The sequence below is a fragment of the Tigriopus californicus genome, chromosome 9, assembly GCF_007210705.1.
Source record: "Tigriopus californicus strain San Diego chromosome 9, Tcal_SD_v2.1, whole genome shotgun sequence".
In the NCBI taxonomy this organism is placed as follows: domain Eukaryota; kingdom Metazoa; phylum Arthropoda; class Copepoda; order Harpacticoida; family Harpacticidae; genus Tigriopus; species Tigriopus californicus.
In genome coordinates this window covers 14,622,565-14,649,248 of record NC_081448.1, presented here as the reverse complement: position 1 = coordinate 14,649,248, position 26,684 = coordinate 14,622,565, and the positions used below count along the sequence as shown (strand labels likewise).

The 26,684-nt window shown below is 44.0% G+C and overlaps 1 protein-coding gene across 8 annotated transcripts in view; it reads right to left on the bottom strand.

The window, feature by feature from the left end:
- Nucleotides 1-26,684, bottom strand: part of LOC131887505 (membrane-associated guanylate kinase, WW and PDZ domain-containing protein 2-like) — a 67,603-nt gene that overhangs the window by 11,189 nt on the left and 29,730 nt on the right. For 6 of the 8 annotated variants that reach the window (XR_009374041.1, XM_059236136.1, XM_059236138.1 and 3 more), the window contains exon 2: nucleotides 498-731. Coding sequence is in view for 7 of the 8 variants with exons in the window: in XM_059236136.1 (XP_059092119.1) it covers nucleotides 498-731 (234 nt within the window). In the remaining variant the exon portion in view is untranslated. Of the gene's footprint in view, nucleotides 1-497; nucleotides 732-6,601; nucleotides 6,750-18,604; nucleotides 19,712-26,684 lie in introns of those variants that run through there. The other 2 variants (XM_059236135.1, XM_059236139.1) reach the window with 2 other exon arrangements.

Here is a 26,684-nt window from a genome sequence, read left to right as displayed (position 1 = left end):
GGGGAGATTGAAATTTCAATTAAAGGGACAAAGGGGAAAAGGGTTTGGCAGGTTGTCTTGGTTGTTCCCTTTCTTCTGAGTCTCTTTAACCCTCGATCATTGTGATCATGTCAACCTATTCAAGCAGAAATGTCTCTGGAGGTTGTGTCTGTTCGATCACCAGCATGCATGCAAAGAAATGTGGACTGAGCACATGGTCTGCCAAATGCCAGTCTTACAAGTCATTTCCTACCCTTGCCTCGATTGAAAGCTTCATCAATATCATCCTCATCATCATGGGATACTCCAAACTATCAGCAGCACTTGGCTCTTGGATTCTCAATTAGAAATCGGTAAGAGATATGGATGGAGGAGGCCTCCCACTTGCCAAAATTGGCTCTTTAACACCCTCTTCAATGACTTTGGCATGTCGACTTATCACCGTCATCTCAGAGCTCAATCTCTTAGTTTGTTGTTTTCATTTACTAACGAATGCCAGTCCCAGTAAATTAACTTACCATCGTAGACTCCACTCTCTAATAGTTCGCCAGACTTTTCAAGCGCCATGAACTCGTCTTTGGACAAGAAAGTGTAATCCGTGCCATGGCGTTCCTCGGGTCGAGGAGTTCGAGTGGTTACAGGAACTGTTCTTAGGTAAAGATTATCTCTGATGGTATTCTGAAGTTCATGGTCCACTCCTCCTTTGGGAAATCTTGCGTTGAGGTACTGGCGGAGGTCGGTGGTTATGGCACCTGGAGAGAGAGAAAAGAAATCGAAAGGTAAGTGACATGTCATTCTCTGATAAATGAACTCGTGCTCGAACTAGCACCACTGACATCTAATTTGGCTGATTCCACTTTGTGAAACCGAGTGACGAGAGAAACCTTGAAACCTCTCCTGCCTACAAAGAACCCGCAACGGAAGCCGAATTGCATTTTAACTCGGGTGTTATCTCCAATGAAGTTGAAGGGCAGTCAGCGAAACTGCACTCGCAAAACCACCATGGCACAAAAAGTGAATAAACTCCAGCAACTTATCCACCACGTCAATGAAGCCTTGAGTAAAAAGCTAACTTTTTCCTCCCACTGGTAAAACACTTTACTTGAAACAAAGCAATAATTTGGTTGGGTACGAATGTTGGCGTAGCACAATGACCACAAGACGTACGAAAATGACTCAACGATTCAGTGGTATCAATGATCGTTTCCCCACTGCACTTTATAGAAGAGGCTACTTTAACGTGTATATAACGGTTCGATCATTTTGAATGAGTTCCGAAAATTGAATTCCATACGTGTGTGACCTTTGTAACTGGTGGTTTGCATGTGAGGTACCATTTTGTCGTGCTCCATTGAAGCTTCTCCATAGAATTTTACGATCCCATATGCGCGGAGCAATATGGATCCAGTCGACTTTGTTTACCCACTATTAAACAGCACGGAGATTACGGGATAGTGGGCATTCCAGGAATCTACATCATCTACATGCTTAGAGAAATGAGTGAGTGCTCAGTTGAAAGCAGTGGATCGCAGAGCGATGAGTCAAGCTCTTTTCACAGTGAAAAATGTAAACAATGCCATAGCCTCAGAGGAAAATGATAGCCAATTCGAATTTCAAGTATTGAACACGACAGGAAGAGTCGGAAGAGTCTCGAGTGTTCTTCCAGTTGAAAGATTTTCTTCGAGCATCGGAACATTTTTGTTATTCAAGAGAGAGATTATGCTGCCAATCGTGAGATTGTCAGAGTCGACTTAGTAGTTCTTTATCCCTTTTCCTTGTTATCCATGTTTTGAGACTTCAAAATGAGAAACAGGACTCAATCTACAACATTTTCCACGTGATAGTAGACACGTTTGGAATGATGAAAGTTTCTCTTTCATGATGCCCAGGATTGTCCACCGTTTTGGTTTAATTAAGATTAAATCAGTCTCATTCTAAGATAGTTGTCCCATACCCAAGGAGGCATGATTTAGAAATAGCAGCTTATGGTCAAGGTGACGTCCACATTCTGATATCACAATGCACGTGGTCAAAATGACCAACTTCCATGACATCTCGGGATATTTTCAACTATTTTTCCGTGATTCTATGTCTCTTAGATATCAAAATGGTTTCATATTTAATACATTAGAAGGCGATGATTTGGATAGAGAAGCGGGCATTTCGATACGAGGGCATTGAAAATCAAGGATAGGACCCACGTTCTCTAAATTATCTAAGTTTGGCTGCATGTTGGATTGCTCAAGCGAATGCAGCCAGCATTGATGTGGCCAACCCCCAGCTCACCATCCAATGCAGCCACCAACCAACGCCATCTCAGCCACCATCTTACCTGTCCAACCCGCTTTGATTGCAATAATGCGAGAGTGAAAGTTTTTTGGGCCTCTAAAAGAAGCCCGAGAATCATACTTGACGTACCGTACATTCTTCATAGTACTCCATGCAAGACGGAATGATTTCGTGGCTACGAGCGAAGAGCTTGGGCAAGGCCGAATCAAGAGAAACTCATCCAAGGCAGTCCAAGCTCATTCTGGACATTCTGAGTGTGTACATTGAGCGTTGGAGTGTACGAGAGTGTAAGTCTGGGCTGGAAATGCGTCACATTCTGGCCCTATCGGTGTGGCCACTCACCGCATGACACAGTCTTCACTGTCTTATGTGATCTCGTTCACATGCATCTTCCATTTCCAAGGAAAAGAAGACACTAGAGCAGATGTGACATTAATTTCGAAAGGGGAAAACGCATTCTTGAACAAGACCTCCTTCCCATGATGAACAACTGATCATCTGTGTGATCATGGAGAAGCCATTGCTCACCAACGAAAACAGCATCTCATTAAAACCCCTCGGATTCCATCGCACAAAAATCCGGGGTCAAGTCCACGGACAATCAGAAAAAATACCTCGCATCAATTTCAATCACCTTTGGGCTCTCCACCGGTTACTTGTGGTCGGTCCATGATACTGTTTCTGACCATGCGACAATATCGATCGATGTTCTGGTGGGAAACCTTGATAAATACTAATGTACTAAGTCTATGATTGGAACATTGCTTGCTCATGACCTTGGACCAGATGAACCACTCGAGCCGTTCCAAAGAAGCCGAAGAAAAGGGCTGTCTTCTGTTGGCAGTGAGTATACAGCAGTACAGAGTGAGTAGTATATGTGCACTGATTTGTTATTGTGCACATTCTTGTGCACATCATGAACACATGGAGAGAAGAGTTTTTCTCGGTGCAGTCGGCGGTATTTGTCATCGCGTCGCCTTGTGGCCCAACGGGTGTCTTTGTCACTGTTGTTGATCTAGCCAGACACGAGAAAGTGTCGCAACATCAGTTATCTTTCGATCTACTCAAGCTATTTTGGGATTATCTCACACACACACACACACACCCTGTTTTTGTGTTTGTTCGATGAATTACTTCGACTCGTCTTTCATCTGGCCTGAAGATGCTTGGCCTGATGGACAAATCTCGAAGTCACATATACACTCCCCGACATGATCATTAGCATTCAAGAATGAAGAATGTTTTTGCATTCATGTTCTTCAAGAGTAGATTTGTCTTTCCACTCTTGTCGCACCGAGGATTTTTTGTCCACCGACCGCCAAACCCCTTAAAGGCCGGGGAGATCATTGTTGTCCGCACAACAAAAGATCGACTCAGTTGGTTTTATGTTTGTCCTATTTCGAGACATACTACTTCGATCAAGTTGAATTGGCTGAGGCTCAATTCCCTCCCTGGCTTCATAACCCCGGAAAGCACAGATTCAATAACGAGAGGGCATTGAAGGCGTTTTATGGCTCATATCCGAGCTTGCATCTTTTTGAGCCCGATCGAGGGGACGTGTTTGAATGAGCTGAATCTCGAAAACTGCATTCATCTTCGTTGGCGTTGGAATATAGTTGAGCAGGCATAAAAGTCGAGAAGCATCTCATGGTTGTGGCCAATTTGTTGAAGGCCCTAATGGACCATTCAACATGATGGACAGAGTCTTTCCCTCACTCCGTCCGTCTATCCGTCCGTCAACTTTGATTCCGAACCAAGTTGGGCGAAATGCATTATTATGAAATAAGCGTAGAAAAATTTGCGCAAAAACAGGAGCAGGGAGTTCTTCTCGAACATGATCTACTCTACGTTCAAGTAAAGCGAATACCGTTGAACAAAAGAGTTCTTGATGGCACATGAGATCGAATTTCATCGTGTAAGCACTCAGAGGACCGTTAATTCTCAAAAAGTGCATGCAAGTGGTGTCTCTCTCTGCCTTCTTTGTAGATCAGGATTACCTTTACTACGTCGTGCTTTTTGTACAGCCCGATCGATTTGTGAGGCTTTGCTACAGACGTTTTGATGAGATCAACTCAATCAAAACAGATTCAAGTGCAGAAAGGTAAAGCAAAAGCACACCAAAAATGCAACTTGTCACCGTAGCATTATGGCTTGGATTGTTAATGTGTCGATGTCTAAAGGCTACTCATCGCATTTATTTGTAAACTTACAAAAAAAAGTGGGGGAATTGAAATCTGATCGCTGAGATTGCAAATGTCAGAACTTCATTTTTATGACATCAACTGCGAGCAAACATATTCGTGATTTAGTAATCTAACAAATTGCATTTTTGGCACGAAACGCATGTTCTGCTACCTGTGTCCAGGAACATCTTGAGTAGCCAAGAGGCGTTCATTCTTCACGTCACTGGCATTCCTGTTCACTCTACTAGATAAAGCTGTAGTATGCATGTATGAAGTGGTATTCTTGAGGATGCACACAATAGTTTTCCCTTTCAAGTGATGTTTGAGGGGATGATGTTGACCTATTCTGGTCTGGTCGATAAAAAATCACTAAGATGTGTATCACTCATAGCCAATTTTGGCTAAAATCGTCTTTTCATTAGTGTTTAGACAAAAAGTGGCTAACACTGGATCCGGGGAATAGGATTGAATAGTGGACCACCAAGGGATGGCTGTTTCGCACCGTAAATGTATGAGAAAGTGGGCTACGTGTCAAGACAATGGAGACATCTTCATTCATTCTTTGGTGATAAAAAGTGTAGTAAGACATTTGGAGCGGTTTGTTCGCTTGCTAACAGATTCTGCCCGCGGGTTCGGTTAGATGCTCAGATATGCCAAAACAGTTGCCGCAAGTAATATATTCAAGAACCACCTGAAGTTAGCTTGTCGTGTTCCGTTTCCGCTCTGCCAGTGTCCCCGGATTCACAATGCATGACTAGCGTACCGTTGGCCACCCAAAAACATACATATGGTTAAAAAGAATTTTGTCATGTTTCACCACTATGTTTCTCAATTCTAATTGAAATAATGCAAAACTTAAGATAGTAATACTAAAGGGCAACATGCGCAAGAATATTGTTGAATTGAGTTAACCAAGAGCATAAAATGACCAAATCAATTTAATCACGCGCCTTCCTCAACAAACAGGTGGATAGGATAAATAACAGCATCAACAACAACAGTAATAGTAACTACAACCCCAACAACAGTCGCGTCTTTTCACTCTCGTGGTTGAGCCAGTTTTGAGGGGAACGGCTCAGGATTCGGTTGTTAAAATCCCAGTTGGGTCATCTGAAGTGATCGGTCACAACCTTTTGAGGTCTTCTCTCAACCATGGACCACCCTAATCACCCTGAGATCATCGTCATTGTGGGCCTCTCGATCCTCGCCCTCTGCGGCATAGTCAGCCTCGTCATCGGGCTCGCCATTGGACACGCCATCGGTTACAAGGCCGGTTTTAACGTGGGTTTGACGACGAGAGACGTGATTGGCGCTGCTGTCAATGCCATCCAGGGTTACCCACGCTACCGAGGGAGAGCTTGAGATATCCTGTCTATTAAGACCAATCAATGAACGGGAACAACTTTCGGACGGCATTCTTCAACCATGTAACATCTCCTCAATGCAGATGGTGGCCAATCATTGAGTAACTGTATGTGTAGTGGCAATAAATGCGGTTGAAAAATGTTTGTTGATGTGGTTAATTAAAATATTACTAGTTGGTTATTGTTTGGACCACACTGGGATGAGTTACTCCTTTAACCTAGTTGAATCTTCAGACCTAAGGCCACTTACAAATTTATTTGAAAATACAATGAAGCTTTTTGTTTGACTTTAAAGAGCACTCCGCAATTGCGAACAAACGACCTCTTGAATGAGAGTTCTGGTTTTTCTGTTGGCGATATTTGAGTTCAAATATCACAGAGGCATCCGTAATTTTTATGTAAGCCTACTTCAGATGTTATTGGAATGAGGTCCTCCACAAGACAAATGAATTGTAGAATTATCAACACACCAGTACCCTTTGGTAACCCAGTTGCAGTTTTTAGGCAGGTGGGTCTCGGTAATCCGAAATGAAACCCTTGAATGGAAGCAAAAACCCTAAAATGTAACCCCAACATCGTTGCTTTGGGAAAAATGTGGCACCATTTGTCTACATGCTGAAAGCCATGACATGATGGCGAATCTAAAAACTAGGGGTGAGTAACTGAAATATCAAATTGGGTGTGTGGGTGAGGGTGGAGATTAGAATATCCTACTTTATTGAGAGGAGTGTAAGCTAAGCCGAGCAAGGTAAAATGACAAAAATCAGTAACAGAAGCCTCACTTACGTTTACAGATTGCCTCTTTGTCTGAACCAAATAGACAAAGGAGAAGCGGTGATGTTATCCTTGATGAAAAGCTCCTTCTGGATGGCTTGATATGAATCACTACTTTACTATCACTGGCTGAGTTTAAGGCCATGGAGCACACAATCCTCGTCGGAGCTTGTCAGAAGAGCAGATGAAGGCTTACTAAGACTCGCCTGCAGGATCTGGCTTCTACATCGAAAGAAGGCATTTACTCTACCATTATTATTATCATTAACCCACCAGACAACATGCTTTTGAGCCATCAGTGGCTAAATGGGACACCAAGAATATAAATGCACTCTTGATGGGCATGAGAAGGTCACACTTGAAAGCATGTTCGATACACTTCTCACTAGAGGAACCCGACTCTGTAAATGTCTGGTCGTGGTAAATATGCCCTACCGTATGTGCGCACAGTACATGCTTGTAGTAGCCGTGTCCTTAACATGGCACGAATATTGATCAAAACGAAGAAAAAAGTGAGAGGAAGCCCTACATGGAACCGTAAAACGAGGAAGCTGGAGAGGAACGTGTCAAGTGGCAAGTGGGACACACTTTCTTCCTTCTGCTCGTCTTCGGTTCCTTTGCCCTTCTCTCACCGAGTCTCTCTGAGTCTCTCTCTGTTTTAGGCTTTTTTTCCATGTGCAAGACCGAACCTAGTGTGTCTCATTGGGTCTCTCGCTCGCTGTCTTGGCGGCCTTATTCGTCTGTCTCCCGAAGGCATTGCTTGGCTCACAAGTCATTGGGGTCTCCTCATTATTCATTGGCAACAACGTGCGCCTCATCTCGTCATTAATAGTTTTGTGGCAGCTTGGAAGGAAGGAAGGAAGCCCTTTGCACATTGTCGGTGTCTTAACATGGATCTCTATTATCATTGATTGACAACACCCGGGTTTCAATTTCCGTGGCAACATGCAAATGCCAAAAGTCCAATGAAGGAAGAAGCGGATGGCTAGAAAAAATGCGATATCGCCCAAAAAGATGAGTGATGAGACCTTTCATCAAACCGGGACTGATTTCTCTCCTTCTCCCCTTTCCACTTCAGGGGAAAAAAATCTTTGTCCATATTTGCGGTCGAGCGTATTAGCATTCATTTTTCACTCCCCCAGTGCTGCCGACTGGATCCGTCAAGCTGGGCCTCTGGGCACGTTGCTCCTTCCATACGATTTCAGGCAAAATTACCTGCTCCTTTCATTCAATTCAACGATTTTAGACTTGAGCTCCGTCCGCTATTGTTCGGTAGTATTCCAAGGAGATTCTCGAATGAGAACGAGACCCAAAGAGAATGAAGCTCGTGGGAGTAAGCTTCTCATTTGCCTTTGAAGGATTCGACTTGGTTTATTCTCTTAGATATGAAAGTGAAACCGAGCTCCTTCTTTCTTTTGTAGTGACATTAGTCCTTCCAGAACACGGGAGAAAACACGGGGCCCAGCCTCCGAGTTGGATTAAAAGTTTGGTGGACCATTTTGACTCGAGGAAAAAATGAGATAAGTGTGGTTCCAGTTTATGTGCGTCTTCTTTCTAGTAAGAGCCTTTCGGCCCGCCATGAAGGTGTGGTGTGAGCTTTACATGCGATGTTGTTTGTCCCCCTTCCCTCCCAAGAAATGGTCTCTTTCCTCAGGCGAGAGACGAGAGATGCCATAAATCAACGCAAGCAACTTCTGACTGAACCCATTTTTTTGAAATGGAAACTTGAGTTTACTACACGTGGAGCCTCTTTTTGGAACGATTAGTCCATTCAGCCATTCCCGAGTGTGTCCTGGCGTAAATGAGAGGCGGTTCTTAGCGGCCATTACCCTGACTGACCACTATCTAGTGTGTTGTATAAACGTGAACTCATTTGCTTAAGACTCGATTGCTTTCTTTCTTTCTATCTCGTTCATCCCTGTCATTTGGGGGATCTCCTATGTATATTTGCTTTGATGGCATTTGGGAGCCATAGACGGTGGTTGAATGATCCCATTTACGAGAGATGGAACAAAAATGGAAATTTCTTCCATTCCTCTCAAACTTCCTTGAATGCGTCTTTGGACAAGTGAGTAAGGAACGTAGGCTACGGGATATGTAACCACTTCAGAAGAGGAACTAGACGGGCGCTAGAGAGGTTTTTTTTTGCATTCGTCCATCTTTCAAGGGTCTCTTTTACATGTGGTCTCCGAGAGCCTTTCATTTCAACCTCGACTTGAATTGCCAAAAGATCTCAAGGTGAAAACACGAGGCTTGTTTTTGCCATCCCCCATGATCGCTCTATTTCCTGCCGAGGGATTTCCGATTGTCACTAAAACCGCGAAGTTCTTTGATAAATATCTTTAAGAGACCTACCGACAGCAGCCCGCCGGTTGAGGACGTGAAGGAAACTTTAAAAAGTGGTCCATGCTGTCATCAATTAGACCTTGTCATTGTCAGGATTTTCAGGATTTGGGGTTCAATTTCACCCAATTGGGAATGAATACAGAGCCTCTCCCCTTCCCTTAGGAACCTTCCAAGTTACGGAGATAACGCAACTAAACAGCGTGGGATGATAACTAGTTAATGGATGTGTCCATTTTGGTGTCGTTGACGGTGTTGGGAACAAGCCTCTTTGATAGACTGTAGGCCTCAAGAGCACTTGAACAATCGAACACGTCCATCTTTTCATCCCGATCTGGAAGATACGTCTAGTAAGACGAGCACAGTATTGTTCCAAGGATAGCCGAGAATCGGGACATTCCTTCTTTCAAGGCGCCTTTGAGAACTGATGATGGTAGGGAAGAAAAAGAAATGTCTTTGTAGATGGCCCTATTGAACATTCACTACCATTTGAGTTCTTGTCAAACAAAGCTTAGTGGGACCTTGATCCAAATGACAGCTTTGGTAAGCGTTGGTGTTTTTTTTTCTACCAAGGTACCCTACTTACAACGTTTGAGATCGGACAGCTTCCATCTTGGAAGAAATCAATTGAAAAATGGTTTTCAATCTCCTCTATTGGAGAAGCTTGAAAAATTTAGACGACACGGCGAGAGGATTTAAGAGCGAAATCCACAAATGGTTTTGCTTCCTTTTCGATTTGGAACTCGGAAAACGAGCTGACGTGGAGTAAGCGAAAAAAAAACGCAGAAAGGAACGATCCCCATATTCACTTAAGCTAATATTTGTCGTTCAAAGTGTGGTTATTATGCTTGCTAGTCACCATTCAACCCACCCTCAAAGAGCATGTCGCCACATCTTCATCCATTGGATGATGATTTGATAGACCTTGGGAGTCTCAGATCAGCCCAGAAGATGAAGGAAGGTACAACAAACACACTCCTTCAGTTGGCTCACTCCAAGGAGTAGCAGCCATCCCATATAAAGTGTTCATTCATGTGCAAGAATTGGAGTTTGATCTTCGAGTGGTTTAGGGGACTGAGCAGAGACCTGGCTCCCCCGAAATGCGACCAAAGAGGTTAGCTAGCTGACTGGCAGGCTGATTGTCAGGCAAAGCTCGGTTTCGAACCGAACTTTTTAGAGGGAGGGAAATTGATGGAATCTGGGATCAACTTTTAACCAATGGGCCACGCTTTAAGACAAGGGACCAAGTTTGCATATGAGTTGGAGGCCACTTGACTACCAATGATTGGTTCGGCCCTGAAGGTCTCTGCAGTGCACTTGACTTGACAGCTCGCCAATCCGACTTAACGAGGATGACTAACTACCAATTCGAGCAGGGAGAGGTCGATGAAAAAATGACTCACTCAGGAATACCTTACCTTTATGGATCACAAGAACGAAGAACAGAATACGACACGATGATGAAGCGCCAGAACAGAACTACACAACCTTGAACACTCACTTCACTTGTTTCGACTGTCAGTGAGTTTTACACATGGACAATGGACACCCAAAACGAGACGAAAATCGATGGCAGCTGTTCGCACTCAAGTCAGACTTTGAACACCGGATTGCGAATTTCAACTTAACACCAACCCCCGATGTTGCTCTCACACCCCAACGAAAATGCCGGGTTTTCACAATGCGTATATTTCACCGCAAACCCGAAAACAATTGAACCATGGACAGCCTCAATTACTACATAGGGTAATACTTGATCGACATTGAGAGCACTTACAAGGCACATTTCAAAATACCAACTGACTCTCGTGCAACAGGAAGGCACAGCTTCCACACCAAAGGGAAGAGCAGCTTCCACTCAAGCGTCAAGTCCATGTTATTCACTCTGATCTTGGATCTCTGCCAAACCTTGGGCGGGCCGGCGGGCTGATCCCACTTCTACCATCCAGACCATGGGGGCGACAGCTGACCAGTTTGGAAAATCGACAGCTGACACGCACACCGGAGTTTCCAACGACATGGCCAATTCCCGGACGGGCGGACGGGCGAATGGACGGAAGGAAGGAAGGAACCAACGGAAAAAGGCGCTCTCAGGTACAACAAGCATGGTCTCCCTCTCCGCACCACCACTACCTGTGAGTACCTGACATGGCATAGAGGTGGTTGTACCAATTTAGATTTTGCACTCTTCAAATGGATATTGGAGGCCCTCCTCCCTCAAAATGACATCTTTGATACATCCTTCTCGAGTCGAGTCGACTTTGATTCGAAACTTAATTTGAGAGCGCCTCAACGTATGTGAATGTAGGTTATAGGCAGCCCATGATATTGGGACCTGAAGCAAAAAGGTTAGGCGTATTTCCTCGTCATCATAGTTTGTCGTTGTGATGTAAGAAACCTCTTTTCACGCACATCCTGCTAAATGCCGAAAATTCCTGCAAATCATCAAAAACCACTGAGAGCACCAAAGGTTTCAATGGAGTCCTCTACGCCAATATACCATTCATATGGTACATACATACGTAGGAACAGCTACAAGTTTTATTTCGTATCGTTTTGCTTCATCAAGTTTAAAAAAAAGTCCCATGGTGGAAGAGCCGGGCGTGGCAGATTATATCTTTTGTCATATCTCCCTCTGACAAAATCTAGTTTATCAACACTGTTGAAAAAAATCATTTGAACAACCACACGACTGTGTAAAGTAGAGTCATAATAAGAATATTGGACAACAGAGTCGCATTGGATACGCAAATTTGTTTCACAAGATTTTTCTTTCCAACCTAACCTGCATTTTGAAAGTGGTGTCATGGATTCATATTTTTTAACTTGACCGATCAAAACCAGATTAGATTAGACTAATCGTCATGTCCTTCACTCATCTGGCATTTTGCCCAGCTAATAGCGTCGAACATGCCATGTCTACGTAGGAGGGAGATAATTCCTCTCAGTGCTTTTTAGATAGGCAAGTGCCGACAAAAAGAATACTACGATGACTCTTGTTTTGCATCGTCTCGAGGCCGGTGAGAAAGTAACAATATTTTGTGACATAACCAAGCTAAACGACAAATGACAGCTTCCATCTAGTTTCATCATCTGTAGCTTCTGGATCCAAGCGGAGACATGAAATGCAAAACACTATTTCTTTTTTAGCTTGTCCAGAACTTCAGTAATCCCGAGACAAAGCCGAACAAAAAAATGGGCCTAGGTTCCAACTCATTAGTGGTGCCATTCTTTTATATGGAGCACAGTCACTCGCTCGCTTCGACATTTACGTTAGCGTTGAAAAAGTTTTGCATTATTTATGTTCCCACCCTCCTTGAACGGCTCTCACGAACCAAGCAAAACACCAAAAAAAAACTCGCACAAATCTTGCATTGCCAGATTTTTCTTGGCAATCAGGACAACACATAAGAAGAGCATTTTTCTTCGGTACGGCCAATTTTTGGGACTTATCAGTCCCACCCACTCACGCCAAAACTCTCCATTCCCTCCCCTCCCCCCCCTCCTCCTCTTTCGTTCTTCTCTCAGCGAAGATCCAAGACGTTCAAGTCGGGAACGAAGCTTGTCCTAATGATAGGCCAGGATTGCAGCTCGTTATTCATGCATCTCAGTTTGGTCTTCCTCTGAGCTTTACAGACCTACATTTGCACGAAGGTTCCAAAAGATGTTTTTCCATTCTCAGGGCAACAAATTTGTTACCGGGAATTGACAGGGAAATTGGCTTGGTTTTATCCGTCTCCGCAAAATAAAACGATAGTGCTGGCCTCTTTCCCTGTTGTTTTGCACAATCAAAGCAAACCCGAAGGCCAATTTGATGGAATTTTGAGAGCTTATCTTGACATTTGTTCGAGGTTTGTTCTATTTGTCCATCAAGGATTTGTTCTACCTGTAGTAGATGAGCCATAAAATCATAAGCGATTGCATCGATCGAAGGTGAAGGTACTCGTAGAGTCTAAAACCACCCAAGGCCTTGAAAAGCTCATTTCATGTTGGCCAATTTATTACAGTCCGACAAGCATTTTAGCCTAAGGGAGAGGAATGCGAAAGTGATATTTATCGATGAATCCTGATTCCCTCGAAATGAAGATGAATGACCGACCGTTCCAAAATCCAGGTGGGTGCATATACATTGTGTTGTTCTCTGTCTTCTTTTCCAAATTACCGGTTTTAAAGGCACACTGGCTGAAAAGGTGCACAATTCAAAAAACGAAAACGAATGTCTCGAATGTGCAACGGACCTTGGAAATTGAATTAGTGCACCAAGGGATTCCAATTTTGCCTCTCAATGAGAACAAATGGCCTTATTCAACTCTCAAGGGGAGGAGTTCCAGGAGCTTTTTGGCTTAGCTCATATTGTAATGAATGATATCGTCTCGCAATCTGCTTAACGCCATCTGTGACACGCTCAATTAAGCTTCCTCAGGATCGTCCCTGAGATAGTGAAGGTTGTTCCATTTGATTCAGTGGTATACGTAGTATACACGTACTCTCAGTTTCGTCATGTACAGCAAGCCCAAGAAGGCTTAAGTAGTCACCGATCCAGAAGAGTAACTTTTCTGTCCCCCCCTTTTCCACTTCTGTACAATGGACTTGATGTTCAAGAACGTTCGTACTTACATGCCTGACTTTTGAGACAGAGAAACGGCATTCCCATTTGAAGTTGACACGTCGGATCGAGACAAAGCTGACAAGCATGATGAAAATGCGGATATGCGGATTCAACAGCCTCCTTCTACCAGTCAGTTCTATTTGCCTAGCCTTTGCCTTGTCATTGTCTGGGAGGCAGTTCTGGACATAAAAAAGAAGATAAGCAAGTTCATTTGGGGCATCTGAGATGCTGAGGAAGGCCCTTTGTTTGTTGTCATCAGTTTGGGAACTTCCTGGTTGTCAGTGGCTCAGTTTAATTTGGACATTTTTTTCTTGTAAGGGAGGGACAGATTGGGGAGATCGTCAAAGGACGTTGGACATTGAGCGAGTCTCTTGTCTGCTCGTTCTGACTGGCTTCCTCCCTTGTCTTTGGGGAACACCGAGAAATCGGCTCTTTCCGGTGGCTCCTTTGCTTTCCCACTAGTGAAACATTGGCTATTGTTGGTGATAAAGTGGATGAAAGAGACCTCTCTGTCCCCACGAGTAAACGGGGTTATTTCAAATAGGGGGATCACTATGATGAAAGGTCAGACAAAAGCGTTATCAGGCTCTTTCTTCTGAAGTTTTAATCTTCTCATTGATCCGGCCTTCAGACCCGGCTACCAATAGCTTTGGCGAGAAAACTTTGAAGTCCAACGCAGGGTCACTCCCGATGCGCCTTTGTACCCATTTCGTTGGGTTGACATGGTGGTGTTGTTCCCCGAAATAGCGAGTCTGTGTTGGGGTCTCTGACTAGATTCTTGTCCAGTGCTTCTCAATCCACATCTTTCGCTCCCTCCAATGGATTGCGTTACAAGCATGCAATTACTTGCACTTCATACATTTCCCTGGAGTTTATGGCTACCCTGAATGAGGAACATGTTTCTTGTAGATAAGAAAGACCTTCAGAAGGGATCTCTCGTTTTTCCCCGAGCCTTCAAGTCTGAGCGTCGTCCCATTCCCACCCTTGAGGGAGCTCAAGCTGGTTTGAAAAGGTGTTCTCGGTCCTAAAAGAAGGGGATCTTGGTTCTTTCTCTTGTCTAAGTGTTCAATCAAGGGTGAAAAACAATCCCCGAGACATTGGTCGGAGAGGATCCTCTTTTTGCCTTTTAGCCGCAAGCATGATGATATGTCTTCATTGCCGAGTTGTTCCAAAGAGAAAGCTCTCTTCTCCTCAAGATCTTCAGTAGTCCAACCAAGCAGATAGATTCTGAATGAACCCTACTGTGGAACTAGTTGTCTGGTACATTCCTGTCCAAGAGGTACATTGGTCAGCCCAATGTCAAAACTTTTCCGTTATCTTCAATTGATAACCCAAAGACTTTTCCTAACCTGGCTCCAAAGGATATCTGAAGCTGTGGAGAAAGGATTTGTAATATCCTCCATTTTGTCATGGCTGGACAGCACAACACAGGCTTCTCTAGTTGTCAGATATTTGCAATCTTTAGTTAACACATTTTTTCCTAGTTTTAGGCATCTCTGGCGAAAAACATCCAATCCATTACATCATGAGTGCCTCAGTGGATATTTTGATGCCAAAATAGTCATTTCGTTCTGAAATACAAAGCAATATTCATACACACACACTATGAAGTTTGTAGCATGAGTGCACAAAATGAGCAAATATAATATCCCCTTAGATAATATAGGTCCTGGCCTTGTATGACCACAAAAACGCTTCTTTGAGTGAATTGAAACCCTTTTGCTTTGATATCAGGGTGATGCAACTTCGAACAAGATGAGAAGGAATGGATTAAAAGAGGATTGATAGGACATGAAATGTTGATTGATGGACGAAAGTTTTACTCTGAACAATCCTTTGGACGATGAACAACGTGGTCCCATATCAAATTATGGGCCATTTTACTACATAGGAAAAGTCTTTGGAGACAGGGGACAAAAGAAGTGCACTCCATTTGTTCCATGAGTTCCTCTTGCGAGTACGATCGCCAGTTCTCTTTCTGTGGAAGATCTGTGCATGATATCAAATTGGTTCTTTTCTTCTCTGGCCTTTGTTCCCGCTTTATTGATATTGATTAGCCCTTGCATGGTCAGTTTGCCATGAAAATTGGCCCAGTTCATCAAGTGAGCATCTTGAGATGGACCCATGTCCGAAGAAGACCGAGAAACCATCGATCGGAACCGCCAACTATGGCTTGCCAACGTCAATCATATCAGGATGCTGAGAGAATTCACATGGCTTACTTGATTCAGGCAAATGTTTTTGGCTCCTTTCATTTCCGCTCGAGTGTTATGGTCCTTGGTTTTAGATTAGAGATTGTAGATCTCTGGTATTGTGGAGCCAGCAGTCTCCTACGTTGTTAATGTGAAACACCCTTACGAACGAAGGAGAAATGTCCGGCAAAGCAACCATAAAAGAAGCGAGAGCGGAATCTCGTGTTAATGCTGACCCAACAACGAGGAACGATTTCAAATGGACCCGCCTTGTTTGAAAGTGGAAACTTTCCTAACCGAAAGGACATAATGTAACATGAAAACAAAGTGAATATGTAGACTCTAATGGCACCCGAAGACGCTCCGAGTATATTAGGTAGTAAATGCAAGAGAGACTGCAATAAGGCCAGAAAAGGCCGTCAGCTCTCAGAAGAAAACTTCTGACCAGGTGACCCAATTTCAGATTGGGAAAGAGAGGAAGAAGACAGAGTGAGAAAGACTCTCTCTCTCTCCCTCTCTCTCATCTCCTTTGACCACGATCTTCACAATGAAGTTGGTTGGAAAAGCAATTTTGTCTGTGGCCATTGAAATTCTAGGGGCCTGTCTCTCACTTTCGGAAGGGATCCATGAAATTGTGGATAAAAGTAGCGAGTTTAGAATGCCCAATAGACAATCCATTACATTTCGTTTCAACATCTTGCTCAGAATGCTTCATGCCCTTGACAATTCTCTCTTCATAATTAAGAACTTTCCAAGTTCAAGGCCGTATTTTTGATCGTTCTCGAGCCATTGAAAATTCTGCAGTGCGAAAAAGGGAACATTTCACTGTTCTCGCTTAAACAGAAATGAAAATACATACTTCTGAGTCACGAAAACTGGAAAAAATCCTATTCAAGTACAACTACCTAGCTCTCAAGTATGTCGTCCTCGACAATACAACAAGGTCAGAACCTAGGCCCAAGGCAAGGGTTTCTCTACAGCTTGCTTGGACTCCTGCTATCCAACCAATCAAGGCTAAAAAATGTTTTTTTGCGGTCAGGGATAGAGCGATTCCATTTTGGGTCGCTTACTCAATACAATTCCCAACTTTTCACATGTTCCATGCTCAACCATATGTGACCACCCTGGTTCTTGGAAACACGCGTGGACGCTCATATTTCGCTCTCAATGAATCCAATGAGGTTTTTATTGATGCTCATTTGTCTTACCTAAAAGAGTAAAATGTCCATTTGATTGGTACCGGCCAAAGACACACTTGTAAGTACAGCTTGAGTACACAAACACGTGTTGAAGCTTGGACGCAACACCAAGACAGGAAAATGCACTGAAGCATATTTGAAAGGTGGTTCGTCACTTTTTGACTGCATTGTATTCCTCCTACAGAAGCTGCAATGCTCTTTGTTGTGACCTAACGTATCTACTTCACATGTGTGGTTTGAGGTTTATGGATCTCATTCTGTTGTACTGTCGTCTAGCCCGAGGATGTTTGCCTTTTTGCTAGTCTTTTTAAACAATTACGTTTTCTTATCAAATATTCTAATTGGCAACTTTGTTCCAACAACGAAATTGATCTCTGCAAATTCCTTCGAAAAATACTAAGCAACAAGTTTGAGCCTGATGAGGGTGAGAATATTTGAAAATATCGGCCCAGATGTGGCGAATAAAACGATGATGCCCAACAACACTTCAGAAAATCGATTTGACCCGTTTGAATATTCAATTTGCCTCATGTTGAAACTGATAAGGATCAAAGTGACTTGGCAGCAATTTAGAAGATTGGTTCAACGACCATAAACATTTGGAGGAGAATCTTTTGAGTTATGACTGAATATTTTATTGTTTGTTTCCATTCACGCTTCCTCGCAGTTGTGGAGTTGTTTTCAACGAGTTCATCTGAAGTTCAACCCTGCTAACATTGAGCTGAAACGAACAGACAGACAGACAGACCCTCTGACGAACGGTCTGGTGGTGTTTTCATAAACAATCACTAATTACAGGGATTGGCAGACGAGCCACCAAAGCTTGAGGGCGATTCTCGAAGTGTCTTCAGCTTTTAATAGCCTTGCCCAAGGGCGGACACCAATCCTTTCCACGGAGTTCCAAACTTTAGTCGATTATTGGAATTGAACTAAAAAGTTGCATGCACAATCTGCTCCCTTCACCCCTTTTACTATTATTTTACGGGGTCAGACTATTTGGCCAAGTCACATGTGGCATAATTCGAGTTTCCTTCCCGTTTGAGGGTAATTCTAGAAGCTGGCAATCCAGTGTGACTAAATTTATTAGACTTGGCTTGGCTGGTAACAGAGCCTCCACCCATAGACGGTAGTGTTCTCCAATTTGGCCCCTAACGTTCCGGGGTATGAATTATTAATTTGCACTCGTAAAATCCAGCCGAGTTCTCCAAATCAAGTCCTCGAAGAGCCGCCAAATTGGTCCTGTCTGGATCGGATATCTGGTAACAAATGGGAATCCATCACTTCTTCCACCAACGAAATTGAATTTCACGAATGATGCCGTCTTTAGCGCCAGGAAAACAAGGATGAATGGTTGGACGGCAATAGTGCCTGGTCGGTCGTCTGTCAATAGTTATTTGAGAATGGAGCTTTTAAAAGTTGCTTCATCGATCCCTGAGTGAGGTCGAAGAACATCTTATCCCCCCCTGAAAGTTAGTTCCATTCCCCGTCCTCAAGTTTCAGGGCATCCGGAACAGAAGAATGAATGAAAAGAGTTTTCTCACCCAATGGACAATGGCAATGGACTAGGAGGGTCTACAACCCCAAGTGCCTATTCATGCTCATGGTACATGAGGCCAAAGTGCACCTTAGTCCCATTTCCGGCTTTGAAAGTTCCTACCGTTCCTACCCTTACCTTTTCTGGCTTTAGTCTTTCGTTTAACCTTCTTGGACTTTTTGGGCGACGCATTCACTATGATTCGACGCAAGGTGGTTGTTGGTATGTGCACTGGATAATCCGGATAAGTGAGATGCAGTCTTTCTTCTGTCAGTGTCACACACTGGTCAGTACCATCACCGGGTGAACCATGCGGCAGGACAGGCCACTTCAAATGCCCGTGTCTAGGATGGCGGGGCGGGAAATTGTAGTACTCGTGATCGTCCCCACTGGAGCTATCACTCACTGAATCTAGACTTCGAGGACTTAAGGTTCTGGTCACTGTGTTGTTGCTTGTTCCAGACAAGCCCAAAGCGTTACGGCGTGTCAATGATCCCTGGGAGATGAAGTTCTCTTGTTGAATGGTCACTCCATTGTTTGTGGTGGTGGTGGTACTTCGGTACACCACTTCGTATCTATAGGTGGTGTTTTCTTCCCGACAGACACAGCAAAACAACAAACCCGCGGTCTGGGGTTGAAGCAATGTCGATCCTGGGACCGTTGCCGTATTCACTTCTCGACGAGCGATCCGTTTATCTCTTTTCGTGGCGGGTGTCTGTCCCACCATTCCATGATCCAGAGCCACACCAAGCACCGCTGAAAAATCTCATTTCACTTTGCACCAAACCATCACTTCAACAAGTCAAGCGATCTCTCTCGCATCTCTCCAGGAGAACCCCTTTTTCTGACTTGAGGCGATTGCGCTTGGAAAACAAGATGTGTCTTGCTATACAGAGTTACTCCAACTGCTACTTTTCTACAACTTTTTTCCGTCTTGAAATTCGCTGCTGTCTACGCTGTGGACCCTCCATCACAGGGGTAAAAGCACTGGTGGCGGTGGTGGTGCTGGTGGCATAGTAGTAGGAGATGAAGTAGTAAGAGTAGTAGTCGTAGTAGAAGTAGTGGAATACTCTGTCCAAATTGACGCTTCCCCTCGCGGTCCTCCTCGCCTCGTTCTCGTTCTCTCTCTCTCACTCTCCGGTCTTCTCAATGTGCTGCGTGTACTTGTGAGTGTGTACACTTCTTCTGTATTGCTGAAAGACTCCTCAGACCTGGATGGAGAATGGTGAATTGGAGATCGCCCCGATGCTCAGGAGGAGAAGGACGAACTCAACAACCACTCGTGGTACGACAGCCAAATTTGGTGGACGAGCAAGAGCAGGAACGAGGCAAAGCAGAGAAGGACCTGCTCAATGCTCAAGAACTGCCTCAGACATGGGCGAGAGGGCTATTCCCAAAGACACTCGTACACACTCGTACACACTCGTACACACTCACTCACTCACTTGCTCACGCACACAAGCACACAAGCACGCACGCACACACAGAGACCGGTATTTCCATCCTTCCATCCACGTTTTGCAGGAGTTCAAGACCTGGAGTGAGACCGGGTTTTGGCCCTACCAATGTGGGGAAATCTCGAACAAGATTCCGATTTGGTGGGCACTCGAACCAGTATGAGCACCATACCCACTACCACCACCACTACCACCACAGCCACTGCCACTACCAAGACCAAGCACCTTCTTCCTCGTCCTGGACACCTCGTTCCTCGCCATACCACAAAGGTCATCATACGCACAGGCTTAGGGGTTTTGAGCAGGAATTTCAATTCCTTGTCGTAATGACATTTGCCTAAGGAGCCTCTGGACGTTGTTGAGAATCAGAATGATGAAGATGACGACGATAATCTTTGGCAATGGGATCAGAACCAACCAACCCTATTGAACAATGAAGTGGACGACAGCCAAATGTTCTGACCTCTCCATGATAATAAATACTTCATTCATTTCGCACGTATCGGATAAGATCGAAGAGACCTCAGAAATGCCGAGGCAATAATTGCTTTTCGCCTTCTCTTTGATGTATCTCCTGTTTTTAAAACGAATCGCCATCCCGAACTCTTGTTGGAGCTTTGTGGAGCTCTGACAAACTGCCTTCACCCCCATTCTATCTTTGGAACTGGACCCTTGAATAAATGGTTGCCCATTATTGACGAGGGTCCTTGAAGGGCTAGAGGCAGACCGCAGTTCGATCCATCGTGGTGAATCAGCCGAGGAATCTTCATGAAGGGAGGAAAAATGTGGACAATTTCTCTTCCTTTTCATCGACAATGACGGATCAACCACTTCATCTGGGGGAGAATCATATCGGCAATGCTCTCATCCGATCATCATCCGATCGCTCATTGGAGAAATAAAAACTTCCGCCGGGAAGATTTCCCATTAACGAACGAACGGCACTCACCCATCTTATTATTCTCCCTCCAAAGGGCAAGACGGCCATCAGTCCTAGGCAATACTTGACCAAGTAAGTAACGCTTAACATTTGTGAACACTTGCCTCGGCAAATGCTTACAGATCTCTGGTATGTCTTGAATTCAACAAGAGTTGTCGCTCGTTTTAAATTGCCCATCCCGTCGTTGTTAAATTTGGAAACATGTTTCTTTCCAATTGTCCGCAGCAAATCTTTCAGAGCACCAGGTTTGGGCGGAGCACGACGAGCAACATTGAAACCCAGCAGGACAATTTGTCGTCTCTAGCTGTCATGTCAGAAATGGACACTGTTCAAACTCCTTTCATCAATACTAACTGATCGCTAAAAGTGACCGCTATCACAATTGAATTGCTTGAGCTGGACCTTGAGTTTTTGGGGGGAAAGAGGTTGAAAAAAATTCGAACAGTGAAGAGATTAGGTGAAAATAGCATTCCTACCGGTAGGGAAGATAGCACCCTCTGCATCATTTCATGGGTAGATATTTTTAGCATGGACGGTCCTCCTCCAAAAAAATAAATTCCAATCTTCTCTGCTTCGTAGTTACTGTGGCCGACAGTGGCGGCATTGGATGCACATGGATGGACTCAATCTGCCAGAAAAGAGGCTTTAGGAGCCTTGTGTATATGAATATATTTGGTCAACTTATGCATACGCATTTTTCGCAAATCTCCAATCCGCGGCCGACTGATCAGAAGGGGTCCGTCCAATGCATTTTCATATATATTGTCTGTGACCTCAATCAATCTTGGCCTAGAGAAGAGGTGAAAGAAGGCGGTCCGCTGATCCATCAATACCATCACTGCTGCCATTTTCACAATATTTGTCTCAACGAATGAAAAGTTTTAGAAAAAAGTCTCCCTCGTGATTTCAGGAAATTACGTTTTTTGCTTAAGCTCTTCTTTGACTGTCCCGGCGACGAGCCAATATCGGAGAATGTTTCCTCATTTGTCAACGTAACAGAAAATCTATACTCATGCAAATAAAGTGCCCAATACCCGAGGCCAAGAGTTTTGGGTGGCTGGCTGATCTTTTGTCCGGCATGCCTGAATGCCCGAAACAGGTTACCTCAGTTAAGGTTCCTAACTGCAGGTGGCGTGGCGTCTGGTTCACAGGTGGCAATGGCTACCAAAACTCGTCGCAACGTCCTCTGGCGGCTAAGAGAGGAACTTACTTGTCAAACTCTAATGAAGTAATTCTGGAAACTCAAATCTCTTGGAAAGGCTTTAGTTTCATGCATACTTGCTGCCAACAAACTCTCCAGTTTTGAAGGCCATTTGGTTTTTGTTGGCTTTGCAAACTCAAATCCAATGGTTACCATCAAAGGATTCGATTTTGGCACTTTAAAATGTCAAACCAGAAAGAGGCAGGGCTTTGGGCTTTGATGTTTTGGAAATAACTCGATTTCGAGACACGCGACTCATCCCGAGCCAAACTTTTGGTGAGACCAAAAGAATATTTAAGTCCACTGAGACTCCCATGATAGCCCTAGTTTATCCCTTTGGCTGAAGACTAATGTATCCTGAATCAAACCTTGAAGCCCTCGAAGGACCAACCCGCTACCAACTCCTGCATATCTGATCAAAACGTTCAAGAAAATCAGTCAGGGTCCAGTCATGCGGGACCAAAGTTGCTTTGCATTTCCAGCCTTAAGCAGGCTTTTCCGGTCCTTCCGTAACCTTCAGCCACACATCTTGAACAAAAGAATTCCAACGATTTCGGCCAATATTTGTTCCCGAAAGCTATCTTACCTGCATCTACTCACTGGATCAGTGTGTTGCTAATCCAAGACGGATACAGCGTGGAAACTCGAGTTTAAGACGTGGGGTAGCACCAAAGTTTGCGTTTAATCTCATAAAAACTTGATCGCTTCCGTTTTGAGGCAGTTTGTATTTCAATTCTTGCTCGGCCCACGAAATAGGCACACTCTCTCTCTTTTTTATTTGATAAGACCTTGTTTGAAATATGCCTTTTCTCTTCAGGCCTCTTGAAAAAGCAGGCCCTTAATACCCAATTCACCCCATCTATATGGTCGCAAGCACAATGCACTGGAGATTTCGTTTCAACACTAGCAGTGTAATTTTTCTCCAGTCTTTGACAAGGCTGCATTTCCCACTGGAATGAGGAACTTCGACACAAACAAGTCAAAACCAACTTCATCTATTTGAGGACGAGAAAACGAAAAGCGAGAAGGAAAATGCTCGTAAAAACAAAAAAAAGGCAAGTACCCTGCTCATTGTGAGTCACACTCATGAGGAGCATTCATTTCAGGGTGAGGGTACAGGGAAGGTATGGTGTTGCGAAAAAGGCGCTAAAGTTGGCTCTTGGGCACGAATTGAGCCATTCTCAGTCATGAACGAGATGAGAATCGTGTTTCCTCGCTTGGCAAGTGGTTGTTGCTCAAGAAACAACCAATTTTCCGACTTCCCCAGGGAGCGATCACGCCTTGAAGCTCTTTTAAAATGCACATCCTTGGAACTGGAGCGCTGAGAAGCCCACGAAGGAGTAGGATGACGAGTAGGAGGAGGGAGAGAAGGAGGAGGAGCAGCTTATGTTGATCTTTCAACAAACTCCCCATAGAACATGAACCAGTCAAGAGAAGTAGGTTCCAATGCTCGACAGAACAAGGGCTGACTGCCTTAGTTTCGAAGATTGAAGACCTATGAATGACGATATTATTTCAGTCCTCTCAACTTTCCTCTGCACTTGCGAAGGTAGATTTTGCAACCATCATTCAAAGTTTCCCAGGTGCATCGGGATCAAAAGCACGCAACTTTTCTGAAAGTTGGTCCTGAAATTTTTCATGCCACTTCAAACTTTTGGAGTCGTGTTTAGGCAACATTTGCCTGACAGATCGGGATCGAATGCTTCGATCATCCTGACGTTCTGAACTTGCGGTCCCATGCCTTTTGTGCATGGGTAAATACTCTGTTGTTTGAAATTGATTAATAGAAGGGCAATTTGAAGTCGGGAGAAATCTCATTTCAGAGCGTCCGTTGTCCAAGGAGCATTTGTCCTCTCTGTCAGCACTACACAGATTGATGCTCTTTTGTCGCGTGAGTGCCTTTGCTCAGACCAATTACTTCTTTTGTTTCACTTCTTCGCATCCATGACCAGATGCAGGCCAAGAACCCTTGTGTCATTGGTATGGTCAAGCGTCCCATTTGTTAAAAAAGGCACAGAGTACATTTTGCCAAGTCATGCCTGATCTTTTTGTCCAATTGTGATCAAGAAAAAGAGTGTTAAAAAAATTAGTTAAAAGCAGCAAAAACAGGCTGACCCGGCGCCTGTTACGATTATTATTGAAGTATCTTGCTTTATGTATTTTAGATGTTTTTAAGATTTTGTTCCATCGCCGTTCGAGGGCCTCCGTACCCATTTTCCATATTCGTGTATGGGAAAGAGACTTAAAGGTGCTTTCGTTGAGACCTACTCTTGTTATTGATGTATCGAGCAGATCCGTTATCTTTGCCCCCATGCTTTGTCTCTCATCTCATCTCCATGGAGAGTGCTTTAAAAGCCATTCCGATAAGATAACTCGATTTCAATTGTCATTCCACTGGAAATTCCTCGGTTCATGTTGGAAAACGAGACAAAAATCAACACTAATTTCCCCAATGAGCCCTTTACGACCAAAGAAAGGTCAATGCACCTCCCCCCTCTGTCTTGCCCTGGAACCGAACTCAAAATTTGGCTGAGAAATCTAATTTAGAGATGAGCGGTTTTTTGTCGGTCAAGTGGTATGTTATCAGATTGCAAATGTTTGAACTCGTTGAAGGGCTTCCGAGGGGCTTGGTCGGGCCTTTGGGACTAGTCTCCAGCGAGTAACAACCCTCAATTGCTTGCCACAAAGTACTGAGAGCCAACAACCATTCTTGTCTTGTTCGAATCTTTGCGTGCAAAATTGGACCAATTTCACAACATGATTTCCAACCATCGAGGAACGCAAGCTTTCAGCCTACCGTTCTGGGGACGACCTAAATCGATGGCAAAATAGACATAATCACATCAAATAAGCGACCCAGCCTAGACTTGATGGCACTTTCGTTGCTATTTTTGTTTCAATTTCTGGCCCTGAAACAACATCGGGGCAAACTCGATGGATGAGCCTCAGGCATTGTTCCACTTTTGGGGTGTAGTAAGAAACTAATAATAGTGAACGTGTATCACAATGAAGCGCCTTGCTCAGCAAAATAACATGATCTAGGTAAAACTCTTGGTCATGCCATGATTGCCCTCGGTTCATTACCAGTAAAATTGACCCGCTAATCAAGCACTCGCTTCAAAAAAGCCTTGAACGGGACGAGACAAGCCTGGAGCTTGGAGCTTGGAGGGGAAGGGGGCCAGGATAGAAACCGAGTAAATCATGTTTCCCCATTGATTTGTTTAATTAGATTTTTGCATCGCTTTCCCGTGACAGGCCATGTATTACGACGATTGCTCCGCTCAGGTGTACTTTGTGCGTTTCACTTGGGGCCTAAACAATACACGCGAAATGAGGAGGAAGAGGAGGAGGACGAGGCAAGGTCTCGAGGCTCTCAAGTTGGAGCTCAGGAAATTCCTATTTGACAAAATGTAGTTCAAAAGCAGCTAAAACGCTACAAGCCAAGATTTATGGCACATGCACGCGTTATCGATGCCACGCTCCCCTTGTCATTGCCAACCATCTTCGTTTCTCCTTCAGACTTCACTGGGTGGGACTACTCATATCTGAGGGGCGAAGGGTTTCTCCACTCAGGGGATTCCGGGAGTTGAGTCTCCGTTTTTGCAGAGGTCTTGTATTTGGCCAGTTCTCATTTCTCGTCAGCAGAACTTGAAAGAAGCCACTCATTAATGAGACTTGAAAGCCGTTTCCGATGCCTCGCAGGTCTGCAAGTGCTTCTGGGGGGCATTCAGCACTACCTTGTGATGAAGTACTCGAGTGGTCTTGCGGAATTACTAATTTCTTAATTTACGGGATTCTTGTCATGACCCGCTAGTGAGGCCCTGATGATCTGACGGCTTTTCTGCTTGGCTCTTCTTATGAAGCACTTTTTTAAGGCTTGTTTTGGTTCGTTTTTTTCCTTAAAAAAAAAAAGGTACATCCGCCAAATGTATTGGAAGTAGTAGGTCCGATGATGGCACGGGGAATTGAGGATGTGCAGATTGGTTAGGATTTGCATATTTTTCTCATCTCGAATGAAATTCTGCGAATCCTTCCACTCCATTACAAGTCAAGAGTTTAATCTTTTGAGCTTCCTCAAGATTCATTGAGTCATCAATCTCAATTTCAAGATTTTCCATCAAACTCCTGAGTTGGCTGAACAAATCTCGTGTATGAGATACCCAATTTGGGTAAACAATCTGGCCTGAAGTAATGGAAAAAAAAGATTCCAATTTTGAAAAGGGCCATGTTTACATGTTGAACAAGATGTTTGAACATGCACTTCCTTAACCACTAATATGGTCAATTTGGGGCGAATTAAAATCTAACGAGTCGGCGTCAAGTTCCCACATGCGATATGTTAGCCAAAAGGATGTATATTATTAGGGAGGTTAATTTTTTGCCTATTGCCAATTTTCGGTTCAACTTTTTTGCACACGAACTGTCAGCGTCAAATGATTCCGCCTTGAGAGGGTGTTAATTTGCCATGGTCGTCACTCAAGTCCCCTCAAATTGAGCGAGACGGGCCGATATTCTGGACATGATTCTCGAACAAGGATAAATCAAACACAAAATCGGATCCCTGACGAATTCAACTAGTCATCTTGATCCATTTCCGTGCCATTTTCTTACTCTTGATTG